A 27582-nucleotide genomic window follows, 5' to 3' on the forward strand; every position below is an offset into this window, starting at 1 on the left:
CAAAAAGAAAATAAAGGGAACAGGGGGAATAGAAGAGCAATTTTAGGGCTCTTGGGTCTCAGGCTTTGGCCACTGCACCTTGTTGGGGGTGCACACTCCAGGTCCCTCCCCCCCACCCACCTTGTTTGGTGAGTGCTGTGCCTCGGCCTAGTAGTGAGCACCGTGTAATGTTTAAAAAAAAAACAGCCTAAGAAGTTTGGCACTATAAGCAGGGAGTCTGGTAAAAAAAAAAAAAAAAGCCGTGGTGGCACGCTTTGCGCCAGTCAGTGCAGCTGCCGGATTATCTTGGGCAGGGGAGTGTATAGGTGGTGGGACACATTTTGCTGGGCACTGCTAGGCCACATCGCAGGCTGAGAAGGTCCACCGGTGCACGTCCTATTCAGCGCACCACGTGGTCTCTGCATACAGCAGCCTTTGCTGCGTCTGTGAAGAGCCCACTCAAGTTCTCAGGATTAAGCCCGAATCGAGTGTCCCTGAAGTGGGATCGAAGGCCCTGCAATTGGTAAAGGAAACCGGGGTGGGGGATGCTGCCCAATTTTGGATCTCAAGCGGGTGAATCAGACTTAGGAGTGTTTCCATGCAAAAAGGAGAAACACACAATCAGTTATCATGGTGGTTCAGCTGGGGGAGTTTCTCACATCCCTGGATCTGTCCGAGGAGTACCTGCATATTCCGATGCTCCTGGATCATCAGAAATATCTTTGCTTTGCGTTGCTGGAGGAGCATTACCAGTTTTGGGCAATGGCCTTCAGCCTACCCATGGTGCCAAGAACCTTCTCCAAGGTAATGGTGGTTGTAGTGGCCCATCTACACCAGGAGGGCATTCCGGTGCATCTGTACTTGGACAACTGGCTGGTTCGGGCAAGGTCAATCAAGGAGAGCAAGTCAGCTACGGCCTGGGTAGTGCTGCTGCTCCAGCATCAAGGATGGATAGTCAATGTAATCAAGAGTTTGCTGGTTCACAGTCAGATGTTGGAGTACCTAGGGGTGCATTTCGACACTCGAAATAGGATGGTGTCTCTTCCGGAAGCCAGAAGTTAGAAGATTATAGCTCAGATTCGCCATCTCCTCGCCTTTTGGACTCTGGTATCCTTGGATGTTCTGCAGGTGCTAGATTCCATGGCAGCAACCATAGAAGTGGTGCCATGGGCGAGAGTGCACATGAGGCCACTTCAAGCGGCACTGCTGGCACAATGGTCGCCTCAAGCAGACCCCCTCTTGCCGAGCGGTGCGTCTCAGCCTTCGGTGGTGGTGGACCTCAGTTATCTGAGTCAGAGTATGCCTTTGGATCCACCAGATTGGGTATTTGTGACGATGGATGCAAGCCTTTCTGGATGGGGAGCTCATTTTCTTGGGCAAGTGGCTCAGGGAAGCTGGTCGGAGACGTAGTCTCAATGGACCCTCAGTTGCCTGGACTTGGGCAATACGTCTCGCCCTGATGGCCTTTCTCTGCTTGGTACACTTCCGAGACATGCAAGTCTTCATGGACAATGCGACAGTGGCCAGCAATCTGGAGATGGATTTCTTCGGTCAACGTAGTCTCGATCCGGGAGAGTGGAGTCTGTTTTCCAGAACCTTCCAACTCCTAGTCGACCATTGGGGTCTTCTGGTTATGGATCTCATGGCCACAGCAGAGAACGCTAAGGCTCCACGTTTTTCATTCACAGGAAGGAGCCGATGTCGGAAGGGCTGGATGCACTAGTGCAGCCTTTGCCTTCTCGGCTTCTTCTGTTCGCGTTTCCTCCGTGGCCGCTTATTGTCATGTTCTCCAGTGCATTCACAATCACAGTGGTCGGGTGGTCTTGGTCCCCCCCCAGTTGGCGCCATTGTCCCTGATGTGCAGATCTGGTGCGGCTGCAAGTAGCCGATCCATTTCACCTTCCCCTGCAGGACAGCCTTCTGAGGCAGGGTCCCATTCTATTGGGTTGAAATGCGGTTACAGCTTGGCTGTTGAGCGGGCATGTCTTCTGAAGACGGGTTGTTCCTCAGGGGTGATTCATATTGTTTTGAGCTCGCGCAAGAAATCCACCTCTCTGGCCTATGTTCAGGTTTGGCGTATATTTGAGGATTGGTGCAAGGACATACATGTGGCACCCCCTTTGGGCGTCAGTTGCTCAGATTTTGGAATTTCTTCAGAGTGGTTTGGAGAAGGGTTTTTTTTTTTCTTCCCTTTGGGTGCAGTTGACAGCGCTGTCTTGTTTTCGGGGTCCGTTGCAGGGGCATTCCCCTTGCCCTGCATGCAGATGTCTCATTTATTCCAGGGGGTCAAGAGACTGCGGCCTCCTATCTGACCGGTGGTTCCCTTTGGAATTTGAATTTGGTACTGTCTGCCTTATCTAAGGCGCCTTTTGAGCCGCTTCAGCAAACCACTATTAAGGATCTTTCTCTCAAAGTGGTATTTTTGATGGCTAACACCTTGGCATAGCATATTTCGGAGTTGCCTGCCTTAACATGTAGGGAACCATTTCTAGTTTTCTCAAAGGAAAAGGTATCATTGAGTCTGGTCCTGTCCTTTTTATTGAAGGTGCTTTCCCCTTTTCATGTCGTCAGTCGATTTCCTTGCCTTCCTTTTCATGGGAGGAGGCTTCTGCTTCTTCCTCTTTACATAGGTTGGACATAGGTAAAACTCTGAAGTGCTATGTGAACCGAACTGAGGAGTTTTGGGCCACTAATTGGCTGTTTGTGTTATTTGAGGACCACAAAAAGGCCAGGCAGCTTCTAAGTCTTCGATCACTAGATAGATTAAAGAGGCGGTTTTGTCCACTTACTTACTATGTGGTAAGACAGCACCTGTGATTCTGCGAGTGCATTCTATGAGGGTGCAGGCCACCTCTTGCATGGAGAACTCTCTTATTCTTCCGCAGGATATTTGTAGGGCAGCTACGTGGTCTTCTCTGCACTTTTTTGTCCAACATTATAGGTTGGATGTTCAGGCTCAGCAGGATGCTTCTTTTGGTGCTCCCTTGTTGTTCCACGGATTTTTCCACCCTCGGTGAGTACTGCTTTGGTACTTCCCACTTTTCGGGAATGGTCTGGAGTAGATGATAAGGAAGGAGAAATTAGATCTTACCTGCTAATTTACTTCCTTGAATCTCTCCAGACCATTCCCAAACTCCACCCTGGAAGAGTGTGTGGTTTCGCAGGTGTAAAGGGGTATCTGGGAGCTTTAGTGTTGCAGATATTTAATTCTGGTGTTCCACTGTTGGTTATTCCTGTGTTCCTGTTCCTATGTTTCTTTTTAGCTTGTTATTACTGCTTGGCTATGCGAAATACTGAGCAGGTCTGGGTTGCACAGTCCCTTATACAGATGTCACTAGTCAGTAGTTCTCAGTCTCTCTCTGCTTGTAGGAGAGCATATTACCCACTCGTTGGGAATGGTCTGGAGATTCTCAAGGAAAGTAAATTAGCAGGTAATACCTCATTTCGCCATTAGCAGCTACCGAAAACACTAATTCAAATGCATTACAAGGAAATCATTAGTACTTTAATGAGCATTCCAAGTAATTCACAGACAGTTCTGTGCACGGAGTGCCTGCCTTTAACTTGCAAAATTTAACAGCAGGTCAGGACCTGTCATTATGGGCAGCAGTTTAGTGCAAGCAGACCACCCCCATAAGGTAGACATTCAAGTGCACAGACTCCCCAACCCCACCAGAACATTTGGAAACCCTGGTGGTCCAGTAGACTGCATCCTGACCCCCCCCCCCCCCCCGGGCACCTCCAGCACAAAAAGCCCCTGGTAGTCCAGTGTACCCCAATCCCCCCTGCACCTCTTCCTGGACCCCCTCCCATGCCTCCTGACTTCCGCAAAAAAATCCCTATTGCTCCAGTGGACCCTGACCACCTCCACACCCCTTCCCGACCCCCCCCCCCAAATTAAGAATGGCTCTATTGGTCTAATGACCCGAGCCCACGACCCTCCCCCCCTCAAAGGTAACAATGGCCCTGGTAGTCTAAAGACCCCCCTCTCTCCCCCACCCTGGTACCTGGAAAAAGATGGAGACAGGAGGGTGGGAGCAACACTTCCCACTTTCCTGCCTCTGGTCCCGCCTTGCGCAAAATGGCAGCGCCCAGCCCCTGCCTGGTGCATTGTGGGAGGCACTGGGCAGGCTAAGCACTATATGAGGACTCTATATGGCGCTTAATCCCACCCAGTACATCCCAGGGTGCACCGGGGCTGGGCCCTGCCATTTTGTGCAGGATGGGCCCCGAGGGAGGAGGATGGAAGGTGTTGATCCCACTCTCCTGCCTCCATTTTTTTCCAGGGAGGGGAGGGAGTCACTGGACCACCAGGGCCATTGTTGCCTTTGGGGGGTCGGGGAGGGGACTTGAGGTGTCAGGGTCCACTGGACCACCAGGGATTGCTTGCGTGGGGGGCCGAGAGAGGGTTCTGGAGAAGTTCAGGAGTCCACTGGACCACCAGGTATTTGTTCCTTAGAGGTGTCGGGGTCGGGTCACAAACAGCGACCAATGCATAAAGGGGGATCTTTGCAGCTCATTTGCAACTTGCTAAATTTTACCAAGGCAGCTGTATTTTATGGCTGCCTTTGTGCATTGAGCCCTGAGTCACACAAAAGTGCCCTAAATGACCAGATGACCACTGGAGTGATTAAGGCATGATGCCCCCCTCCTTACTCCCCCAGTGGTCACTGACCCCTCCCACCCACCCCCAAAGATGTGTAAGAAACGGTACATACCAGCCTCTATAACAGCTTCAGATGTTATGGCCAGTCCTATTAGAGGAGCAAGCAGGTCTCTGGAATACCCTAGTGGTCGGTGCAGTGCACTGGACAAGGGGACCCAGGCTCATATCCCAGTCTTACACTTGTTTTTTTTTTGTTACATTTGTACCCCGCGCTTTCCCACTCATGGCAGGCTCAATGCGGCTTACATGGGGCAATGGAGGGTTAAGTGACTTGCCCAGAGTCACAAGGAGCTGCCTGTGCCTGAAGTGGGAATTGAACTCAGTTCCTCAGTTCCCCAGGACCAAAGTCCACCACCCTAACCACTAGGCCACTCCTCCACTCAAGTGGCGAACATAGTGATTTTTTAACCAGAAAAACATCTATTTTTTGTTTCGAACATTGCCATTTTCTAGACATTTTATGCTCAGTGCATTTTTCTTTTGTGACCATTTTCAACATAAAATAACAAATGCACAAAAACAAGCAATTGGGACTTGTGGGGGGGGGGGGGGTGCAGCAGGCTGGAAACAGAGACATCCCAGCGGAACAGCGAGGTACCCCAGGGGGTACTACAGTGGACTTCACATAAAAGGTCCCAGGTACACATCTCACCCATTACCTCCTTATATTGTATGGGGAGCCCTCCAAAACCCACCAAAAACCTACTGTACCAACTGTACACCACTACATCCATATGTTCGCCACTTGATCTTTAGACATTTTCATCAAAACATCCAAAGTTGGATTTAGATGTCATATCGAGAAAAAAACCCTCTATATCTATGTTATCTGAATATACTTCCATGCTGTCTATTATGGTATTCTTTATATTGTACTGATATTTATTATATTTCTATTATATTATTGTTCTACAGTGCTGTTAAATGTGCATATTTCTGAAACTCTTTCATGTTGGTCCCAAGTTTACCTCATTGATTGTAATTTTGTTTTTATTTGGTCGTTTTACTATTGGTATGCTGTTAACCAAACTGTAGGTTTTATGTTAAACTGTACCTGTTGTACGTCACCTTGGGTGAATCTGTTCGTAAAGGCAGTTAATAAATCCCAATTAATAAATAAAACTTACTGTTATGGTAGACAGTAGAGAAAGAAGTGATCTGAGAAAGAGAAACAGTCTTACTTGTGACCATGTGGTTGCTGACTGGAATATCCTGCTTTCTTGGTCCTTTGTGTTACTACAGATGAATATCGGTTTTCTGATAGTCATATTACTGGCATTTGCACACCCAATCAATGTGTTTCTGGAGTGCCGGCGAAGACAGAAGAAGCTGCTGGAAGGAGGCCAGAAGCAACCGGCTGTGCTGGGTGAAGAAGCAAAGCATATGCATGATGAATCCGAAATGTGACACCTCCTTCTCCTTTTCTGTGCCAGGAGTAGTGTACCTCAAGCTGTCTGAGAGGTGGACATACGTGCAGCGTCCACGTCTACTAGACCTCTCATCCAACACAAAAGAAGAGAAAGGGAGCAAGCTCGTGCGTTCGTTTGGTTCGTTTGGTTTAGAAAGAATGGCTTTTAACTTTTGTGGAAGTAATCTCTTTTCTGGTTTTGCACTTTTTTTTTGTTTTGTTTTCCTTTCCATGCTATTTTTTTTAATCTTTTATTTTTTAATTTGAAAGAAGTCTTTATTCAAAGTTGGGAGAATTAGCAAAATGCTAACTAATAAGTAATTGTCAGTACAATACAGAGTCTAGTCAGCATAAATTATCAGTCTTATAACACCTAAGATTGAATTATAAAAAGCTCCCACAACGTAATTAGCAATATATAATAAACTTTGGTATTTATATGATTTAATACAATTGTCCCCCATCCCCTCCCTGCCCTACAAAACAAAGAAGAAAGAAAGATATAAGAGAAGGAAGAGGGAAAAAAAAGGGAAGAGCCCCTCCCCTTCTCGAGAACCTCCTCCCCCCCACCTCCAACAGCAACCATCAACACGAGCAGTTAGAAATAAAAGGGTGCCAGATAGCTTCCCATTTAGATATCATTTTACAACGTTTAGCCCAACGTCTTTCCATTTCGCATATGTACCATACCTTATTAAGCCACTTAACAATTGAGGGTACGTGCGAGGACTTCCATGAAGTGGCCAAAACAACCATGGCCGCCAACATAGCTTGACGAACCAATAAAGATTGTGAAGTAGTCAGGCCAGGTGGTTTCTTAGAAAAAAGAAAAAATTCAGGAGACCACTTTAGTGGCTTGGAGAGCCACCTCTGGAGTCTGTACTGCACCAACTTCCAAAAAGCACGAACTTTAACACGTCCACCACAAATGCCCCATGGTGCCCTCCTGTCCACATCCTCTGCAGCACAGTGAAGATACCTGCGGGAACATCTTTTTACCAATGTTTTTAATTGGTCTCCTTACCTCTCCAAACATTGTTTTTTCTCTTTTCACATTTTTACTGGCCTTTGTTTTCTGTTTCTTTTTTCCCCCCCATTCTTTCCTTTTTGCTGCTTCCTACTTCCAGAAATGCCTGTCTCTCAAGAGTGAGTCACACTCATTCAAGGCTTTCTCACTTTCACATTCTGAGCCCCTTCTCTCAGTCTCACTTCTGTCATGAGAGGCAAACCTGAGAGAGAAAAGCCAAGTGGTTTCTTCTCATATTATGAATCACAGCAAGATTTCTTTTTTAATACCAAAGGGATAGACTCAAAAGAGATTAAGCTTTATATTTATGATTAATGTTGATTTTAGCTGTAAAAAAGAGAAGAGGCTAGCCCAAGTAGGTCTGGGCCTGGCCCAGTGCTTGGCTGTGAGACTGATAACATACTGGGGGCTTGGTTTACACCTTGAATTTTGAGATCTTGTGGTAATTTAATGAGGCCTGACTCGATATTTGAGTGTGAAGTTCTGTAGTAGTATATACTATGACAGTGTGGGCCTGACTGTAACTGAGTGTGAGGCCTGCTGATAATGTAGTGGGGTAAGGAGCAAGATTGGAACTGGATGTTGAGGGTAAGTGGTAATGTGCTACTGGTATGAGTCTTGTGTTGACATGACGCTTCATGTGAAGTATGTACTTTGATTTTCTGTGGTGCAAAGAAACAGAAGAAACCAGTCTTCGCAAAAAAACAACAAGCAAAACAGCGAAAATAACCAAAAAAAATATAAAAAAGAAAAAGGAAGGAAAAAAGAAAAATATAATAAAAGTAAAACAATAAAAAATATATATACAAAAATATGAGAACGATGACACTTCTGATTAAAAACTTCAAAATATTTATTAACAATTAAAAATGATACCAAAATAGGTAGAAAAGGACTCTAACAAGCGATAATATTCTGTTTGTTCCACAAATTAACAATACTTCCGGTTTCAATTTTTAGGCATTCGGATCTGATGTCACGTTTTTTAGTTCCTTTTTGGCGGCAAAAAAACATTTAAAAAGGTTTCTCAACACTAGCTCCGTTTGTTTTCATAGATACGAGACGCTTATCAGAGCAACTCCAATCTATATTGATTCGAGTTAATTTTAGCACCACAAGGTCCTAGAAGAGGTAAGAGGAGAGTGCTCATTATTGTAACATTAAAATTTTATCGGTTGATTTTTCACATTTCCATCCCGTAAAGCCCTCCTCCTGTAACGTTCCATCAAGGTGTAAAATAAATATCTTTTAACTTATATACGATGGATCTATAAACTAGATATGTTCACTATAGAAAATGTTTAAGTATACAGATTTACATGCCACTTATGTCCATTATTTTATCTTAGCTTGTAATCATACTGGATTTTGTGATACAATGATTACATATCGATATACAGTTGACAGAACGCATTTTTTTAAAATATTTTTTTAATTTCAGACAACCGGAGAGTTGTTCACACAGACGGTTTAAAAACAGTTCATTCATAATATTATCTACATACCAGTAAGCTAAGAATTAATATTTCATTACTTATTTTTTCAACCCTCTGTGACCATTTAAAAGTATTTGCCAAAACCATAAATATGTTACAATTTCTTTTAGATACAAAAATCATCTGATGTATAAATAGAAAATGAGACTCTATATGGTGAGAAGGTAAAATATCTGCATTTTTATGTATAATTACAATTAACAATGTATTCTCACTATACCATCGTAGGATATATTTTTTCACATAGATAGAAAAGTTTATTATCATATTTTTATAAGTAATTTGTTCTATATAGTAACAAAATGTTACGCTACTCCTGTTGATATTGGACCATTTTATACAGAGATTATTGTGGATCTCATATATATTGACAATTTGTTACATTCAGGTCTTAACCAATATTTTTAATGAGGTACTCATTTGATATAAAAGATTCTATTCATTCATATTCAATTATGGTGACCATATGTTTTGTTCATTTCCATACAATCCGTATATGTTAACAATTCTAGGTTTTAATCAATATTTCTGATGTGGTACTAATTTGATTTATAAAACGCCATTTTTTAACTTATTCTTGCTTATGTTCTTAACCATGTTAATATTTGCTTTACATATGAACATATAAAGAGATTAATTAATCTGTTAGATTTTACTATACATATTATACGATTAAGATGTTGTTTATCCTTTATGTTTTGAACCATGCATATATGCCATTTTTTATCACTGTAGATAATTTGTGAGAGATTATTTGATGTTTTCATATTTTAAATTTTGTCTACTGTATTTTGCGTTGTATTAGAACTATTACTGTCGTTATCGTATATGTAGTTAATATTTTTTGCCATCAATTACGTGTTAACATTCAGTTTGTCTACTTACTGTCTAATAATATAATATATAAGTTTTGATTTGTTTCACATAGACTCCTGACGCAGGCCTGTACGTCCGAAACACAGCTGTGTTGAGTCCTTTTCTACCTATTTTGGTATCATTTTTAATTGTTAATAAATATTTTGAAGTTTTTAATCAGAAGTGTCGTCTTTATTATATTTTTGTATATATTTTTTTTTATTGTTTTATTTTTTTATTTTTATTATATTTTTATTTTTTCCTTTTTCTTTTTTTATATTTTTTTTTTTGGTCATTTTCGCTGTTTTGCTCATCTTTGATTTTCTGTACCAGAGAATGAATAAATCTACACAACCTTTTCCACAGGGAGAGTTCACAGGGAAGGGAAGAAAAAGCTGCCAGAGATCAGCTACTATCCAGATGGGAACCTCCATGGAAACACTTGAGTGGATAGATAGATGGATGTTTGAATAGAAGGATTCCTCCCTCAGCAAGTTACGTGGTCAAGATATCCACAATGATTGTGCAGGAGAGAGTGGGGTTTGCTCCATTGTATGGAAATAAATCTCTTGCATATTCATTTTGTATATCCTGAAAACATGACTGACCAGGATTCCTTGTAGAAATTGAGAGACACACTGTTGTAGAGAGAGGTGTCTCCCAGCAGTGAGATAAAGAAAAGACACTGTCACCAGAGCCCCCAGTTCCTCATGGCTCACGGGTAAACTGTGCATCAAGTGACTGAGACGCTTTAAAATCTGTTACACATTTATATCCTGTTGATTTTCTATTGTATACCACTTTGTTGTGGCAAAACAAAAGGCAGTATAGAAAATATTTAAATCAACATATATTTGCATAAAATTTGCATATTTTTGTATGTGGAACTATTTTACTTTATAAAATTAAATTTATTGTAAAACTTTTCTAGTATGTCTGCATAGTTTGTTTATTTTGTTCTTTTTTTTCAATTGCCATTTTTATCTTTTATATTCTTTCTAACTCAGTAGAAGATAGAAAGAATTATACAAAAGAATGTCTGGCACCAAATGCCCTGAAAATTTAATGGAATGAGATGAACCTTGGCATGTGTGAAAACCTGGTAAAAAGACAAATTGAGTTTGAAAATAAGCCAAATTGGACTGGGGAATTCAGAGGATAAAGCCTGTCAAAAAAATGGCCCACCTGAAATGCATTTCTGTAGGAGAAGTTGTTCTGGTTGCTGTAGCATAGAAACTTGTATACAGTGGTACATAGCAGTTAGAGAAATCTTCCTTTCAAAATGCCAACTCTCCATTCTCTACCAAACCTCTAAATTACCCTAACCCCACAAAATACCCCCCTACACAAACTTCCCCACACCCTAAAACTGCCCTCAAAAATTGATGTATCCTGGAAAATTAACTTTCACAAACTGCCCCCTCTACAGCTCTTTCTCCACTGTACAATCTGCCCCACCATCTCGCTAACTGCTCACCCTAAAACTCCCCCCACAATTGGCTTACTACTCTGTATATTGTCCAACCCACAAAATGTATCCCTGCAAATGCCCCACTTCCAAAAATTACCTCTATGCAGCTGTATTACCACCTCATCACAAACTGACCCTCCTCTTACTGTCCCAGTGCCCCTAGTCAAACCAGGGGCGTATCTGGACTCTGGCAGTAGGGGGGGGCCAGAGGGAGGGGGCACATTTAGCCCCCCCCCCCCCGGCACCACCGACCCAACCCCCCCCCCCCCCCGCCATTGCCAGAGCCCCCCCTGCCACCGACTCCCCCCCCCCCCCCGCCATTGCCAGAGCCCCCCCGCCACCAACGACTCTCTCCACCTCCTCTCCCGCCGCCAACCGTCCCCCGCTGATGTTGTTTACCTTTGCTGGCGGGGACCCCAACCCCCGCCAGCCGAGGTCCGCTTCCGCCTGCTTTTAAAAATAATTCTTCAGCTAGCGGGGGACCCCAACCCCCGCTAGCCGCCGAGGTCTTCAAAGTTCTTGTTCGTCGTCCTCCGTGGCCATGCTGTACGCTGCTGATTCGGAGTCTGTCTGACGTCGCAGCACGTTGTACGCGCGTCCAACGTGGTGCGACGTCAGACAGACTCCGAATCAACAGGGTACAGCATGGCCACGGAGGACGACGACGAACAAGAACTTTGAAGACCTCGGCGGCTGGCGGGGGTTGGGGTCCCCCGCCAGCAAAGGTAAACAACAGTGGGGGAGGGTTGGCAGCGGGAGGGGGGCCAGGGCGAAATCTGCGGGGGCCCAGGCCCCACGCAGATACGCCCCTGAGTCAAACCCTTCCCCCAACATGTATCTGCAACCTAGTCCCAAAACTTACTGCTGGCAGTACTTCCGTAACAGTTCTGTTTTCTGCCTGCATCATGTAGCTCTCTCTAAGCTTGAAATGTGTTTCCAAACTCCCACACTTGGAACAGTAAAGGAATCAGGCCACCATGCAGTTAAAATGCTGGAAGAAAACAAAAATAGTTATTCCAAAAGGGGGGGGGGGGGAGGGTTAAAAAAAGTGATGAGGTCTAGCTTCATGGAGTTGCGGGTAAGGCTGGATGGTGAAGACTGACGTGGGAATGAGAGGTGAGACTGGTTGGGGTTTAGATAGAGAACAGTGTAGTGGAGAGGAGCTGGGAAGAATATATGAGGATGCGATATGGACTTGGGAATAAGAAAGCGTGGAAGAATAAAATGTGGTTTTAGTTAGGTGAGTGGCTCTAAGTGTGCGTAAGCAGCCAGGCTGACCACTTTGGGGAGAGGGAGGAGCCACTGGACAAGCTGTATCAATGGAAGGGGAATTCCCCAACACCCCCCACCCCAACCTCGTGCTCAACATGCTGTTCAGTTTGTCCAATGAAGATCTTGGCACATACGTTGAGGAGGTAAGGAATAGGAGGTTTTTTGGGGGAGGGGGTTGCCAAACTGCCCCCATTGGAAAAAACAGTAAAGATCACTAACCTAACACATGGAAGGAGGTAGTTTCTGTGCCAACATAAAACTGAGAGTTAATGTTGGTAATGTTCTGAACCACATGCACATCCCAGAAGGAAAGGATGGAACATTTGTAAGCTCTCACTTCACTAGTGCAGTATGGGAAGAGGCCATTAAACAACTGCATATACCTACACGGACCAGCCACCCAGATAAAATGTTTCAGACTACATATGAGAAGCTCCTTGGTTTCACAGGCTGGTTAATTGCAGCAGTCATAAAATATAGTTAGCCAGGTGCACTCTGTTACTGAAGCAAAATCCACACTCCATTATTGACCTACTATCCTCAATCTGTGAACACAGTGTGGGAATTCAGAAGCAGTGAAAGAGAATATTATGCTCCACAAAGCTGAGAAAACCTCACCGTTAACACCCTTACATTAATGTGTTACTAATATTGCCACGCTTCATTTTCTTTATGAATAGTTTTGAAATTAAATCGTGCACTAAGGATGATTTTTTGCATCTTTTTTCTTGTTGCTAGGTTGGGAAAGGATATAAGTACATAAGTATTGCCATACTGGGAAAGCCCAGCATCCTGTTTCTAACAGTGGCCAATCCAGGTCACAAATACTGTATCTGCCAAGATCCCAAAAAAGTACAAAACATTCTATACTGCTTTTCCCAGAAATAGTGGATTTTCCTCAAGTCCATTTAATAATGGTCTATGGACTTTTTCTTTAGGAAGCCGTCCAGACCTTTTTAAAACTCCGCTAAGCTAACCGCCTTTACCACATTCTCTGGCAACAAATTCCAGAGTTTAATACACGTTGAGTGAAGAAACATTTTCTTTGATTTGTTTTAAATTTACTACATTGTAGCTTCATCGCATGCCCCCTAGTCCTAATATTTTTGGAAAGCATAAACAGACAGTACCACCGTGTGTGAAATGAGCTAGAAATGCCCTGTTCTCCCATTACGGAGACCCTCACACTAGAGAATGACAGGGCTGGGACAGATCCCATGGGGACAGGGATAAACGTTGTCCCCGTGTCATTCTTTTCTTTGAAGCCTGTTAATGAACTGGACTGTTATTTAGGTTTGAGTGATGCAGATGATATTTTGATTTTTTGGAAAAGCAAGCAAATATGCTGGCCACAACTGGCAAAATTTGCATGGAGGGTCCTGTTCATTCCTGCTACCAGCACATTTATTGCAGGAAGGACTGTGGAAGACGGGAGAGCTAGACGGAATCCTAAGATTGTTGATGACTTATTCACCCACAGATTAAAAATCATACCAGTGCTTCGTAGGGCATAATTCTTCCCCGCTAGGACATACAGGGAGGGTTGTATTTTGTACCCATGGACATTTTAATAGGGTGGATTAAGGTTTCTTGGGGTAGTAGAATTCAGCTATTGTTGAGGTTGGAAGGGTAGAGGGTGGTGGTAGTGGTGGGGTTATTATTGTTTTGTTTTCTATTACTTATGAACAACAGTTGCACATCATATTCCTTTTTATACTTTAATAAAAAGATTTAAATATAAAATCATAAGTGTTCAAGGCTTCTGCAGATTAGGACAGAGCCCGCGGGGATGGAGACAGAACCTGCGGGGATGGGGTGGAGATGGAGGCAGAACCTACGGGGATGGGGACAAACTTTCCCCGTGTCATTCTCTACCTCATACCCTTTTGTCAGTGCACCTCAGTCTGTCTTACATCATCTTCTGTTGTTCCAATCCTAAAACCTGCAGACACAGCTCTGCCAGTACACTTCAGCCCTGTGGTATTTCCTGCTCTTCCACTATCCAGACCTCTACCACTGGTGCTGCTTTTTAGTCCTAACTTGTAACACCTACACAGTGGGCAGTGGGGCATTGATGAGTGTGGGGTACTGGAGGTGTTTCTTCTAGTTTCATGGAAAGCTAACGGTTCATTGCTTGCTATCATGGTGTCTGTTCATGTCTGATAGGGATCTCAGCTCCTTTGCTAACACTTATCATCATCTCCATTTCCATGAAGTGACAAAACTCAGATTTTAGAAACACTAACCAAGGGGGAAGTACTGATTCAGCCACTGATATCAGCTCTTTTTAGGGGCTGAGACAAGCAACCAAGAATGTTTAGTGCAGCCTGCTGTCTGAGATGCATCTGTGCCCATGGGGGTAAATTCTCAAAAGGTCGCCAAACTATAGGCGCCAGGGTGATGTGTGCTAAGCGTGAATTCTATAATGGCAGTTCTGCGTGGAACTGCAGTTACAGAATAATAGCGTAAGTCTGCTGTTTCGTGCTGGCGTAAGTGCTTGCACCTAACTTGACAGGTGCATAACCTCTAGAACTCTATAACTTCTGCGCATAACTCATTTCCACACCCCTGACCTGGCCATGCCCCTCCCATGGTACGCCCCCTAGGAGTTATGTGCTGTAGAAATTGCATGCATAGCTTCTAGGATAGCGACTAAGGGCTGTTGTATGCACTACTTCTAATTGATACCAATTAACACCAATATAAGCCAATAATGGACTATCAACTCCAGTTAAGACAGCCAATTATTATATTACGTTGCTTACACAAGTGACCTTATTCTGACCTTATTCTTTAAATTGCACACCCAACTGTGCACACTAAGGGGTGAATTTGCTTTTCTAAAAGCTGTGCTTAAAGTTAAACATGATTTATAGAATAGTGCTTATGCCCGCGAATCATGCCTAACTTTAGGTGCAGCCATGTGCACAACTGAAATGTGCAAATGTATGCACCTAAATTGGGTTTGTATCACCCTTATTCTATTAACAACATGCGTAAATTCTAGAAATTCCCTCTTCCGTCCATGACCCTCCCATTTCTTCTTTGTCACCTACACTGTTTAATATGTTGGGTTTGGAACTTACTAGAGAAGGTTACATCACTTACAGTTATGCTGATGATATTCCGATGTACTCGTCTATAAATTCAGTAGCATCAGTTGTTCAAAGATGTTTAACACTGATAGGTCCTTACCGATAAGGTCAAATTTGTACTTTTTTAATAACAATCCTGACCTTTTAGTGGACCATATTGTGGTGGATCAAACTAGGTATTCACTTTCTTCTGTTATAAAGATACTGGGGGTTTATTTTGACCAGAATTTATCCCTTGACTCTCAACTCAATGCTCTGGTGTTTTGAATTTGAGCCATTCTGATTCTTGGTACAGGCGTTGCTTTTGTCCAAGTTGGACTATTGTAATCGTATCTATTTGGGTGCACCTAGATAAGTTATCCGGCAATTGCAAACAATCCAGAACACTGTAATTTGATTAAATTTTTTCATTACAGAAGCAGGATAAAATGTTTTCATATTTTGATGAATTACATTGGTTGCCTATAGAGGCGAGGATTATGTTCAAATTCTTTTGCTTCTAAATAAGATCCTAAATGGTGAATGCCCAATGTATATAATGGTTCATATGGAATTTATTTCCAATAATAGGAATAGATCATTTCACAATTCACTTTTCGTCCTTCCATCAATTAAGGGAGTAAAGAGTTTTAAAAAATTTGATAGACTTCTTGCAGTTCACGCATCAAGGTCCTGGAGTGATTTTAATATTTGCTTGGCTGCTCAGTTATCTTTTTTTCTTATTAAAAAAAAATGTAAAACTTATTTTTTTTTAAAGAAGTTTGTTAAAATTAGTTCTTGAATAAGATTCTCTGGTTTTTGGTTTTGTTTTTTTTTTTTGCTTCCCAGGAGCCTGTCCTGTTTTTTTTTTAATTATTGTAAACCATTAAGGACCTGAAGGTATCAATGGTATAGAAGTATATTGGGTTTTTTTTTTGTTTGTCAGAAGTCTTTATTGTCAGTTCAAACACGTGGGAAAAACTTACAACATATCACTTACAGCAATATGTAAACATTGCGCATCAAATTTCAAGTACATACACATAGTATTCACAGAATGTCATTCCCCCCAATCCAAACTAGTGTATTATTACTCAACCAAACTTCTTGAGAATTATTTTCCAATTCCCCCCCCCCCCCCCCGAACAATTTAGAACAGTAACAAGTAACCCTGCTCCCAACCACCACCTCTTTCTCAGCCCTACACATTCATTCATGTATACAGGTTAATAATTTCCTGCACCAAAGCCCAACAGTATTTATACTGAGCAACATGAAATAAAAGGTTCCCACACAGCTTCCCACTTGTGTTTCAAGTGTCAACGCTCTGCTAAGAGCCGCTCCATTTCACAGATGTACCACAATTTGTTAAGCCACTTCGTTAGTGGAGCCACTGAGTTCTGCTTCCAATGAGCAGCCACTATTATGCGAGCAGCGCTCATGGTGTATCGAACCAAAATGGCTTGGGCAAGTGGTAGGCCTGGAAATTTTTTAGGAAAAAGAAAATAGACTGGTGCCCAAGGCAGAGCTAACCCCAGCCATTGTTGCAATCTACTATGTACTGCTTTCCAAAAGGCTTTTACTTTTATACAAGACCACCACATGTCCCATTGTGCCAACTTCTCCACATTCCTTCCAACAGATACTGACTGCGCTGGGTAAATGCGTCAAAGTCGGGCAGTTGTTAGGTACCAATGAAATAGTACTTTAACAGCATTTTCCCTAAGAGGCACATGAAGAGAAACCTTCATCAAGACCCTTTCTATAGTCTCCCACTCATCCTCCCGTAGCTCCAAGCCCAGTTCATGGCTCCAGTTTCTCCTATGGAGGGTGTATAACGGGTATTTTGAGCAAATATGCTTATAAAGACAAGTTTTCAAGCCTCTCATGGAGCTGGAGTCCTCACATAAGTCCTCCAAGAATGAATCCTCCCTCGTTACCAGCGGACAAATGGTTTTCCCCCTCAGGAAATGCGAGATCTGGAGATAAGCATACCTATGTGCAATAAATGGATATTCCTCTTTCAAACAAGAGAATGTTTGCAGAGACTCCTCATTGAACCTCTGGCCCCAGGTCCTCAAGCCTTTGCTGTACCATCTAGAAAACACACCCTGCACATTCCCTGGCGGGAAAAGAGGATTCTATGCTATAGGCGACAGATGAGATAAGTTATTCTCCGGGCATGTAAAAAGGGTATCCCAGTAATAAAAGGTAGTGTAAATTGACGGGCACACCCTGACCCCAGAGGCCTATACTTTCGGGGGAGCCATACTAACGCACCTAATGGCCTTGTGCCCAAAGAAAATTGTTCCAACTGTACCCACAATTTGTGTGGCAATGCATGATACCACTCTATGGCTGCACACGCCTGAGCTCCCCTTTAGTACCAATAGATGTTAGGGACTCCCATTCCACCCTTCTTGATATAGGAATGACTGAGGGAGGCGCGGATGTTTTCCTGCCCATATGAAACGCATTATGCGATCTTGCAAAGCAGATAGAGTCCTCCTTGGTAACTGCAACGGGAGTACCTGGAATAAGTACAGAAGATGGGGTAAGATATTCATTTTAATCGTGGCTATTCTACCAAAACAGGACATAGTCAAGTCCTCCCATTGCTCCAAGTCCCGAACTATTGCTCTAATCACTCCTGGATAGTTTGCGGAATACAACTCTGAAAAACGCAGGGTCAACCAAACTCCCAAGTAACAAATTCCTTTCACTGCCCATCAGAATGAGAATGAGTCCTGCAGAGTACTCACTAACCCTGGTGGCAAAGTGACATTCAAAGCCTCTGACTTAGTCATGTTGATTTTAAATCCAGATACCACTGCATAATCATCCACTGTGCGCAGAAGATTAGGGAATGAGGTAACCGGATGGGTTACAGTTAACAACACATCATCGGCAAAGAGTGCCATCTTATGCTCTCTCTCCCCTATTTGCACTCCTGAGATATTTGGGCTTGCTTGTACATTTGCTGCAAAGGGCTCCATTACCACTTCAAAAAGCAATGGGGACAGTGGACAACCCTGACAAGTACCTCTCTGTAATGTAAACATCTCAGAGTTCCCCCCATTAATTCGCACACAAGCCTTAGAAGAGCTATAAAAGGCCCTAATCCACCCACAGAACAGAGGCCCTATCCCAAACTCTTCCAGAACCCGATACAAAAAAGGCCAGTGTACCCTGTCAAAGGCCTTTTCCGCGTCCAGACCGAGAAGACACATTGGCATCCTATCTCTTCTGGCCAAATACATTAAGTCCACCACTCATCTAATGTTGTCCATGGCCTGCCTCTGTGGCACAAAACCAACCTGGTTGGCAAAATGGCTGTTAGACGATTTGCTAAGACCTTTGCCAGAATTTTAACGTCAGCATTCAAGATGGATATAGGGCGATATAAGGCGCACACTGTATGATCTTTACCTGGATTTGGAATTACCGCAATCCAGGCCTCCATCATTGAAGATGACAAGAGCCCTCCAGTTCTAATCTAATTGAGTAAATCCATAAGCACTGGCACAAGGTCAAACCAGTGGACTCAGGCCCACCCAGTAGCAGCACACCTATGATGTGGCTGGCAGAGATCCCCAAGCCCCATCAGCTGAAAACTCCCAACAACTGTTCCTCCTGCATACGTTGTAAATAGCAGATCTTTGCCTGCAGCGAGCAGCGACTGTTACATACTGCTCGCAACGGCCTCACAGCCTTCCCTCTGATGTACTCCCGCCTATGCGGAAACAGGAAGTTGTATCGAAGGGAAGGCTGTGGGGCCAATATGAGCAGTGTGTATTTGTTGCTGCTCGCTGAAAGTGAAAATCTGCTATTTAAAAGGTATACGGAGGAGGGAGGATGTTTGAGGGACCATATGGCATGCAGGCGAGAGAGGGAGAGACCAAATCATTTTTGGGACAAGGTGGAGTTCTGCCCACCCATCTTGGGCCCAGGCCCACTCAAAATTGGGTGTCTGGCTACGCCCCTGGGTCAAACACAAATTTCTTATAAAACTCATTAAGAAGGCTGTCCAGGCCAGGTGATTTGTGAGAGGGCAACCCCTTAATAACATTTTGAATCTCCATTGGTGTTATCATTTTATCTAGTTCAGCTACCTGGACTGGGTTAAGTGCTGGCAAGTTACTAGCTGTCAAATACTCATTTATAGCTTCCGGAGTGGGACAAATCTCCTGTGAATATAATGTTTGATAGATTTGCTTAAACTGCTTACGTATTTGAGTGGTTGTGTTAAGCAGGCCCCCCTTACTATCTCAGATTCTCACAATTGTGCGGTCCACCTTTTGTTTACGCAACCTTATGGCAAGAGTACGCCCTGCTTTATTAGTAAATTCAAATGCACATACTTTCTGTCTAGCTTGCAACATGTTCAGGTGTTCTGAGTAAATAGCATCTAGCTGGAGCCGCAATTCACGCAGCTCCTGCATTATTTGGGGAGACTGTTTTGCCTTGTGGCTTACTTCTAGACATTTAATTCTATTCAAATACTTCGCCAACGGGTCTGTCTGCTTGCTACTTGTTAAGAGGTATCCTCTAGTTACTGCTTTCATGGTATCCCAAACTGTACTTAAAGGGGGACCGGAGTCAATATTAATTTCCAGATACTCCTTCAGCACTTTTCTATAACCCTCCACCACCCCCACATCTTGCAGGACTCCCACATTCATGGTCCATCTTTTATCCTGGACCTCTGACCTAATAGACAGCAAGGTAGCCCACACCGACACGTGATCTGATATGGTTATACTACCGATACCCGCATTTGGGCCCATTTCAACCAATTTAGTATCTAGAAAAATGTGGTCAATACGTGAATAGGAGTCATGGATGTGGGAGTAGTATGTGTAGTCCCTATCTTTTTGGTGTGTAAGTTGCCATATATCCAGGAGGCCTAAGTAGTGCACAAGGGAGCCCAAGGCAGATGACAATTTGGAGTCTCCGATGGATGACGCTCTAGTGTGATCTCGTGCTGTGTCCATTACTGCATTGAAATTCTCCCCCCCCCCCCCCCCCCCCCCCATTATTAAAGAGCCCTGAGTGAATTCAGAGAGGGTATTACGTACTCGGTTGTAGAAGCACTCTTGCTTCTCATTCAGGGCGTAAATGGTTGCCAATGTAACATCTGTTTCATCAATAACTATATGAGCATATAAAAACCTCCCTCCCGGGTCTCTCTTGTACCGAGGAGTGAATCAATATCGCCATACCACCCCTCCTGGAGGACTCAGATGAAGCGAACCAAGCGAGTGGATAACTACGGTGAGAGAGAAGCCTCTCATGCACCCAACGAAGGTGTGTCTCCTGCAATAAGACAACATGCGGCTTAAGCTGCAATAGTTCTTTAAAGAGCTTTTGTCGTTTCTGTGGCATATTAAGGCCTTTGACATTACCTTTAAGTCAACACTCATCAACAACCAGTATTTTGCATGATACACATGGTAATGAAAAATCCCGGGCACCCATTCCACTGCAAACATGTAGGCTTCTTGGTCTACATTACAAACATATTTATAACCTGCACACAACCCCGCATCATCTCGCCACCTTCCCCCCCTCCCCCCATTCCCCACTACACCCACCAGACAGCGGACCAATGTCCCCTGAATGGGATTTCAAGGAAATGAACCACCCCACCTCAGACAACCCAGTCTCTCATATGTCCCCCCACCTGCTCTTCTACCCTAACATCCAATAGCTTCCATCCTCCCCCCTACTCATCCTAACACCAAACACTTCACTCTCCTTCCTCACACTCTCGCATATATAACACACGTAGCCAATTCCCCTGCACCCTCCCTCCCCAAGAATCAATTCTCACTGCCCATCACCTTACCAACACTACATCCCATACATTGCCCCCTCATACTAAATACAACCACAATATACAACCTTCCCAAGAGAACAGTGACACAGGGCTCAGTCCTCCAAATGAATCAACGAGCTTCAGCAATGAATAGAAAAGCTGTCCAGTTCATGTCTCTGCAGCAGAAGGGGTGGTGTTTTGCACGGACGTCTTAAAAGACGTGGACACTCTCTGCCATCTTTGAAGCTTGGCTCGCGTTGTAGGAGCCATCATGTTTGGCGGAGCAGCCGACGCTGCCAAACCTGCCGCGTGCAGCAACTCCCAAACACTCGCCAGTGACTGAACTCGGTGGTTTGTACCCCTCAACGTAAATTGCAGCGAAAACGGGAATCCCCGTCTATATGTAATCTTCTCCTTGTTTAATATATCCAGTGCTGGTTTCATTAGTCTCCTCTGCTGCAGCGTATATTGAGAGAGGTCCTGATACACCGCTACCTTAGATCCGTTGAACTCCAAGTCCGGCATATTTCGTGCCCGGGTGAGTACGACTATGTCCCGTGGCTTGTTATCTGTACTTCTGCCCAGAGACCAATGCGCTCTCTCCAGTTCCACCGGGGCTTCTCCCGCTGCTGAGCCCAACAAAGTTGCACATAGAGAGTGAGCAATCACCTGTACTTCCTCGGTCAGGCCACCTTCCGGGACCCTTCTAACCGAAGGTTGTTCCGGCGGCCTCTGTTTTCCAAGTCATCCAATTTGTATGTTATCTCAGCACACTTTTTATCCAAATCGCGTGTTAGTAGTATGAGCATTAAGCATCTCAGCTTGTTCTTCCATTTTCAGTTCCACGTCCTCAACCCTTCCCCCATGCTTTCCAGGATCTCCTCCTTAGACGTTTTAATCTCTCCTTGAATTCTGGTCAGAAACTTCCGCAGCTCAGTAGATATTCCTTTCTTTGATGGTGGCAACCGCGCTTCTGCCAAGGATAACGCTGAGTCCGAGTCAGATTGAGACAAGCGTTCTGGCGACACATGGCGACTCACCGCCCTGATCGTCCTGCAGTGCGCTCTGGGTCCTTCTGTGTGGAGGTGGATTTACTCATTTTCACAAGTGTATTGTTTGACCATCCAAGCCTATTTCTACGAAAAACAGGTGTCGGATGTCATTGGATAGTTATGACAGAGGGTCCGGACCTAAGCAACTAGGCTGCCATTTCGTGCGGTGATGTCACTTCCTCCCGTATTGAAGTATATTCTAATGTAATGTAATTTCTATTCCCCATTTTTTTTTTACTTGGATGTAAATTCTAATTAAATCTAATTGGTGCCCATAATTGCTTGTTAAAAAGCCAGTTGGTACTAATTAGTTTGTTCAATTAAATTGCAGCACAAATTGGGCGTAAAGTTGGGCATCCAATTGTATAGAATTTGGGGTATGATACTTGGATCTCTCCACCCCTGTCAGAACCTTCTTGCATTCTCTTATATATCTGAAAATTTAGTGTGGTCAGACACCAAAGATATATCTATGTACATGTAAAAAAAAAAAAAAAAACCCAGCAAAGACAGTATAATCTTGCAAGCTTTGTCCACATAAGAAAATAAGTTAAGAATATGGAATAAAGGTCTGAAACAGTTTATTAGAGTATTTAAAAATATTAAATAACTTGGTCTCTCTAACAAAAGTGTAGGCAGATTGATAAAGAATACAACTTACAGTATTTTACATTCTAGCACACATGTCTAGGCATCCAACTACTTTCACTCCCTTACTCGATGCATGAACCCAATGTGGTATCCTATGATCTGCAGACAGTGCTGGCCCTACCATTAGGCCAGCTGAGTCGGGGGCCTCAGGCAGCAGCCTCCTCTTCCCTGCTCAACCCTCTTCCCCCTACTTACCTTATTTTTTTCTTTTCCAAAAAGTGGCAGCGGCATTTCCATATGCTGCTCTGCAGCCGGCACTGGCCTCTTGATGTAACTTCCTGTTTCCCCAGAGGCAGGACGCAGTAGCGCAGAGCGGTTGGTGCTGGCGGCACTGCCTCATTTTTGAAAAGAAAAAAAAATAAGGTAAACACAGGGAAGAGAATTGAGGAGGGAATAGGGGAGATGCCAGACCGGGAGGGGGTGGGGGCAGCATCTCATCCTGGCTACAGAGGCTAAGGATCACAGGGAAATAATCTGCATGGAGTGCCAGTTACAACCCTAACCAGATGAGCCATGACTATCTTTGTCTATCATCCTCTATTACTAAAACTTTCTAGACAGTGAACTGGAAAGCAGTGGTGTGCCTCGGCAGATGGCTGCATACAGAACCTGTCTATCAGTTCCATGACCGAAAGGGAGACTGGCTCATGTTTTCACCTGGGGCAGATAAAGTTTGAAGTGTGGCCATATTAGATCTTCTTTCAAATTTGTAAAGTGTGGGTGCAAATGGGCTGCAATAGTGCTGAATGCAGTGAGCAAGTGAAATGCAATCTGTGTTGGGATGGCAGCCACATATATACATATTATTGCTATTGGGGGAGGAGTAGCCTAATGGTTAGTGCAGTGACTCAAGAACCAGGGGAACTGGGTTTGATTCCCACTGCCAGCTCCTTGTGACTTTGGGCAAGTTACTTAACCCTTCATTGCCCCAGGTACAAAATGAGTGCCTGTACATAATTGTAAACCACTTTGAACCACAGAAAGGCAGTATATCAAATCCCATCCACTTGCTTCCCTCACTATGTATATCACAGTTTCTTCCCACAATGGATAACGCCAAGGAGGAGGTCCTCTGTGGTGGACAAGAGAGTCCGTTGGAACCCTAGCAAGAACAGGAACCCACTTCAAGTCATCTGCTATACAAAATAGACCGAGGTGCTGTTAAACTAGGCAATCAAGAAGCTCTGTTAGCCAGCCTACACCTGGAACAGGCAGCAAAACCTGGAACCACCAGCAGAAACTCCCCAATGCAACGATACTGGTGAAAGATGCAAACAGATGTCTTGCATAGTCATTGTGGAAATCCTGAAAACTTGACTGGGCTGCAACCCTGAAGGGTCAAGGTTGGACTCTCCTGTTGTAGAGGGAGGTGTGTCCCAGTGATGTCCAAAATAAAAGCCCTGAATTTCCTCCCAATAGTACTGAACCTTAAAGTAATGCTGCCTCATGTGATCAAAGTCCCCTAACATGTTACAGCATCTCTGACCATGTGAAGTGGTTGTAGCATCCCATTTACCGATCTGTGAATGAGGAAGACATGATCTCATCAGAAGTCGTGTCTGAACCACAGGACTGGCCTTAGCAGTTGCGAAGCCCCTTTGGTGCCTCCCCGCCCAGAAAAGCGAATAAAATGGTGCTATCCCTCTTGAGAAGTGTGGAACCAAAGAGTGAGGGGGAGTAAGAGGGAGAGATGTAAAAGCTGGTTTGTGGTGTGTCTCTGCTGAGGAGTACGATTACCGAGGGGGAGGGAGAAAGAAGGTGCCAGAGATGGAGATAGAGAAAAGTGTTGGAATGTAATTGTATTTTACATGCATTGCCTGTCACCTATTATTTCTCTGTGATTACTCTGTGACCTCTGATGTGAATTACTTAGAGAGGTCACACAGCTATGTAACTTCCTGTGGGGGTTAGACACAGCAGATGCAGCACATGCAGCACATGGAGCACATGGAGCTCATGATCTCTCCTAACCTGAGAGGATCTATGGTGGTGTGAGCATCCATTACCATCTAAGCACATGGAAGGAGCTGATAAGACAAATGTATAGTAATATGTATATATAAGCCTGTCTGATTATAATCTAACTGCAAACTGTGAGTAAACAGATGTTTTGTTACTTCAACTTTAAAGTGACTCAGCAGTGAATTATTCTGGGGTGTATGAGAGAGAGATGAAGAAAGAAATTAACATTTCTAAAGCTGAAGCTGTGTGTACTAAAATCTGCTAATTATTTACTACAAATAATCCAACAAAAGGGTTATGGGCCCAGGGCTCAGGAATTGAAAAAGAAGAGAAATATTACCAGGCAGAAAAAAAGGCCACATTTTTCTCTTAAGTTTTAAAGGAAAGATTCAGTCTGTCTCTCTCTCCCCCCACACAGCAGACAGAAGGCTAAGAAAATGGCTGAGGGAAGAAATTCACCATTTTTCTATTCTCTCAAGGTGCCTAAATTAACTGAGTTTAATTATCAGCAGTGGGAATTAAGATTCATATGTCTCCTTCGAGCAAAAAGATTAAATATATGCTTAGATCAAGACAGAACAGCTGAAAATATGGCTGAATGGGACAATGCAAACTATTATGTGAAGTGCATGCTTTTGGAAGCTCTCTCAGAGAAACAAGCCATATTAGTGGAGGGAAAAGATACACCAAAGGACATTTTATATAAACTGAGAACTATGTATGCAACTACATATGCAAAGCAGCAACCAATTTGGCTGGCAGAGTTGAATGAAACCAAATTAAGGGATAAAGTAAATGTAATGATCACATTATGCATCTTATGTCTTCATTTCAAAAGCTAGAACTTTCTGGAATTCCCATGTGTGATGCATTGAAAAGAGCATTTCTTTTTACCTCACTATCAAAGAAGTTTGATGTTTTTAGGTCTGTAAATGAGGCCATTGAAGGGCAATCTTTTGAACAGACAACATCAAAACTAAGGCAGGAATGCATAATAAATGATTCTGAGGAGATGTGTTCTCAAAGCAAGTCAGAGAGAAATGAAACAAATTTCTTGGCAAAGAACAGAGGAAGGCGGAGCTATGGGAAAACTCCACCCAAGGGCAAGCTGATTTGCTACTCATGTGGAAAGGAGGGACATGTATCTAAATGGTGTAAGGAAACACAAAACACTCCCTCTAGCTCACCTAAGCCAATGGAACTAAAGAATTTTCAAACCAGGAAATGTATGAAGGACAAAGATAAACACAAGGGCTTTCTAATGGCAGAAAAATCTTTGACTATGGTAAATAATAATTCAAATGAAAGTACTTGGATTTTGGATTCGGGGAGCACATGCCATTTAACCAATTGTAAGAATTTCTTTCAGGAAATGTGTCCAGAGGAAGGTATTCTTAAAACTGCAAACGCAGGGACTGCTAAGATCCAAGCAAAAGGTATTGGATTCTTAAAATGCAAAGTGTCTAATGAAGTTAAAGAAATTCCTGTAAGTGATGTCTTGTATATTCCCCAAGCAGTTTGCAATATGCTTAGTGTATCTACATTAGATAAGAAGGGATTTGTGATTCATTTTGAAAATAGTAAGTGCACAATCTCTAAAAATGATGAAGTGTATGCTGAAGCTTTTATGCATAATGATGTTTATAAACTGAGCATTTCAGGTGAAGCCTCACATATGGCGCAAGTAAGGAAGAATGATGGTAAATGTAGTCTGGAAATCTGGCACCGCCGCCTGGGACATCGTGATTCTAAGGTGATCCAGGATCTTTACAGTAAGCAACTGGCCACCGGCATTCAGATAAGTGCAGATGCTGGTAAAATGGAGAAATGCATAGACTGTGTTACTCAAAAAGGTGTGAGACCCTCATTTCCTGCATACACAGGAAATAGGAGTAATAAAGTGCTGGACTTAATACACAGTGACTTATGTGGACCGTTTAATATCCCATCATTGGGAAATAACAGATTTGTGCTAATATTCTTGGATGATTTCTCTAGATACTGTGTGGCCTATTTGCTGAAAGAAAAAAGTCAAGTCACAGACATGCTGAAGAAATACGTAGCCATGGTGAGCAATAAATTTGAAAGAAAACCAAAGGTTCTTCAGACCGACAATGGTGGTGAGTTCACTTCACAAAGCATGCGCACATTTCTAGAACAAGAAGGCATTCAGCATATCACAACAGTAGCTTATACACCAGAGCAAAATTCTGTTGCAGAGAGAAAATTTAGGTCACTTGTGGAAATGACCAGATGTATGCTGTCAGATAGCAATCTCCCTAAAAGACTATGGGGGGAAGCCATTCTCACAGCAGTGTACCTACAAAACAGAATGCCAACTAAAGGCGCTGAGCGCACACCACATGAGACATGGCATGGTAGGAAGCCAAACCTGTCACACATAAGAACATTTGGAAGTACAGCATATGCTCATGTACCAAAGCAAAGAAGGCATAAGCTGGATTCCACAACAGAAAGGGGCATTTTAGTTGGCTATGCTCCAGGACACAAAGGATATAGAATTTTGAATCTGAAAACTGGCATTGTTGGCATAAGACATGTTACATATTTTGATGAAAACAAAAGGGTTGATAAAGGCTGGATTATCCCAGATGAGCCTTATCATCCAGAATATGAAACTAGAACCATAATAGACATGCCAGTGTATATAAATGCCATACCAAGGCAGATGTCTGAAAGCAACTCATCTGTATCTAACGAGGAACAGGCAGAGGAAGCAGACACAGAAAGGATCATTGAAGAAGACAGTACAGTTGGAGAAGGGGAATCAATTGGAGAAGAACTCTCAGATTTAGAGGATGCAGAAAGGTCGGACCAACCTGTAGTCAGA

At 43.5% G+C, this 27582-nt stretch overlaps 1 protein-coding gene across 1 annotated transcript in view; it reads left to right on the forward strand.

Annotated features, from left to right (window-relative positions):
- Positions 1–9626, forward strand: part of SLC43A3 (solute carrier family 43 member 3) — a 247485-nt gene extending 237859 nt beyond the window's left edge. The window contains exon 14 of the mRNA XM_030186408.1: positions 5888–9626. Within this exon, the coding sequence (XP_030042268.1) occupies positions 5888–6052 (165 nt within the window). The 3' untranslated portion in view covers positions 6053–9626. The remainder of the gene's footprint in view (positions 1–5887) is intronic.
- Positions 9627–27582: the final 17956 nt, after the last annotated feature.

Source organism: Microcaecilia unicolor, chromosome 1 (assembly GCF_901765095.1).
Source record: "Microcaecilia unicolor chromosome 1, aMicUni1.1, whole genome shotgun sequence".
Taxonomy (NCBI): domain Eukaryota; kingdom Metazoa; phylum Chordata; class Amphibia; order Gymnophiona; family Siphonopidae; genus Microcaecilia; species Microcaecilia unicolor.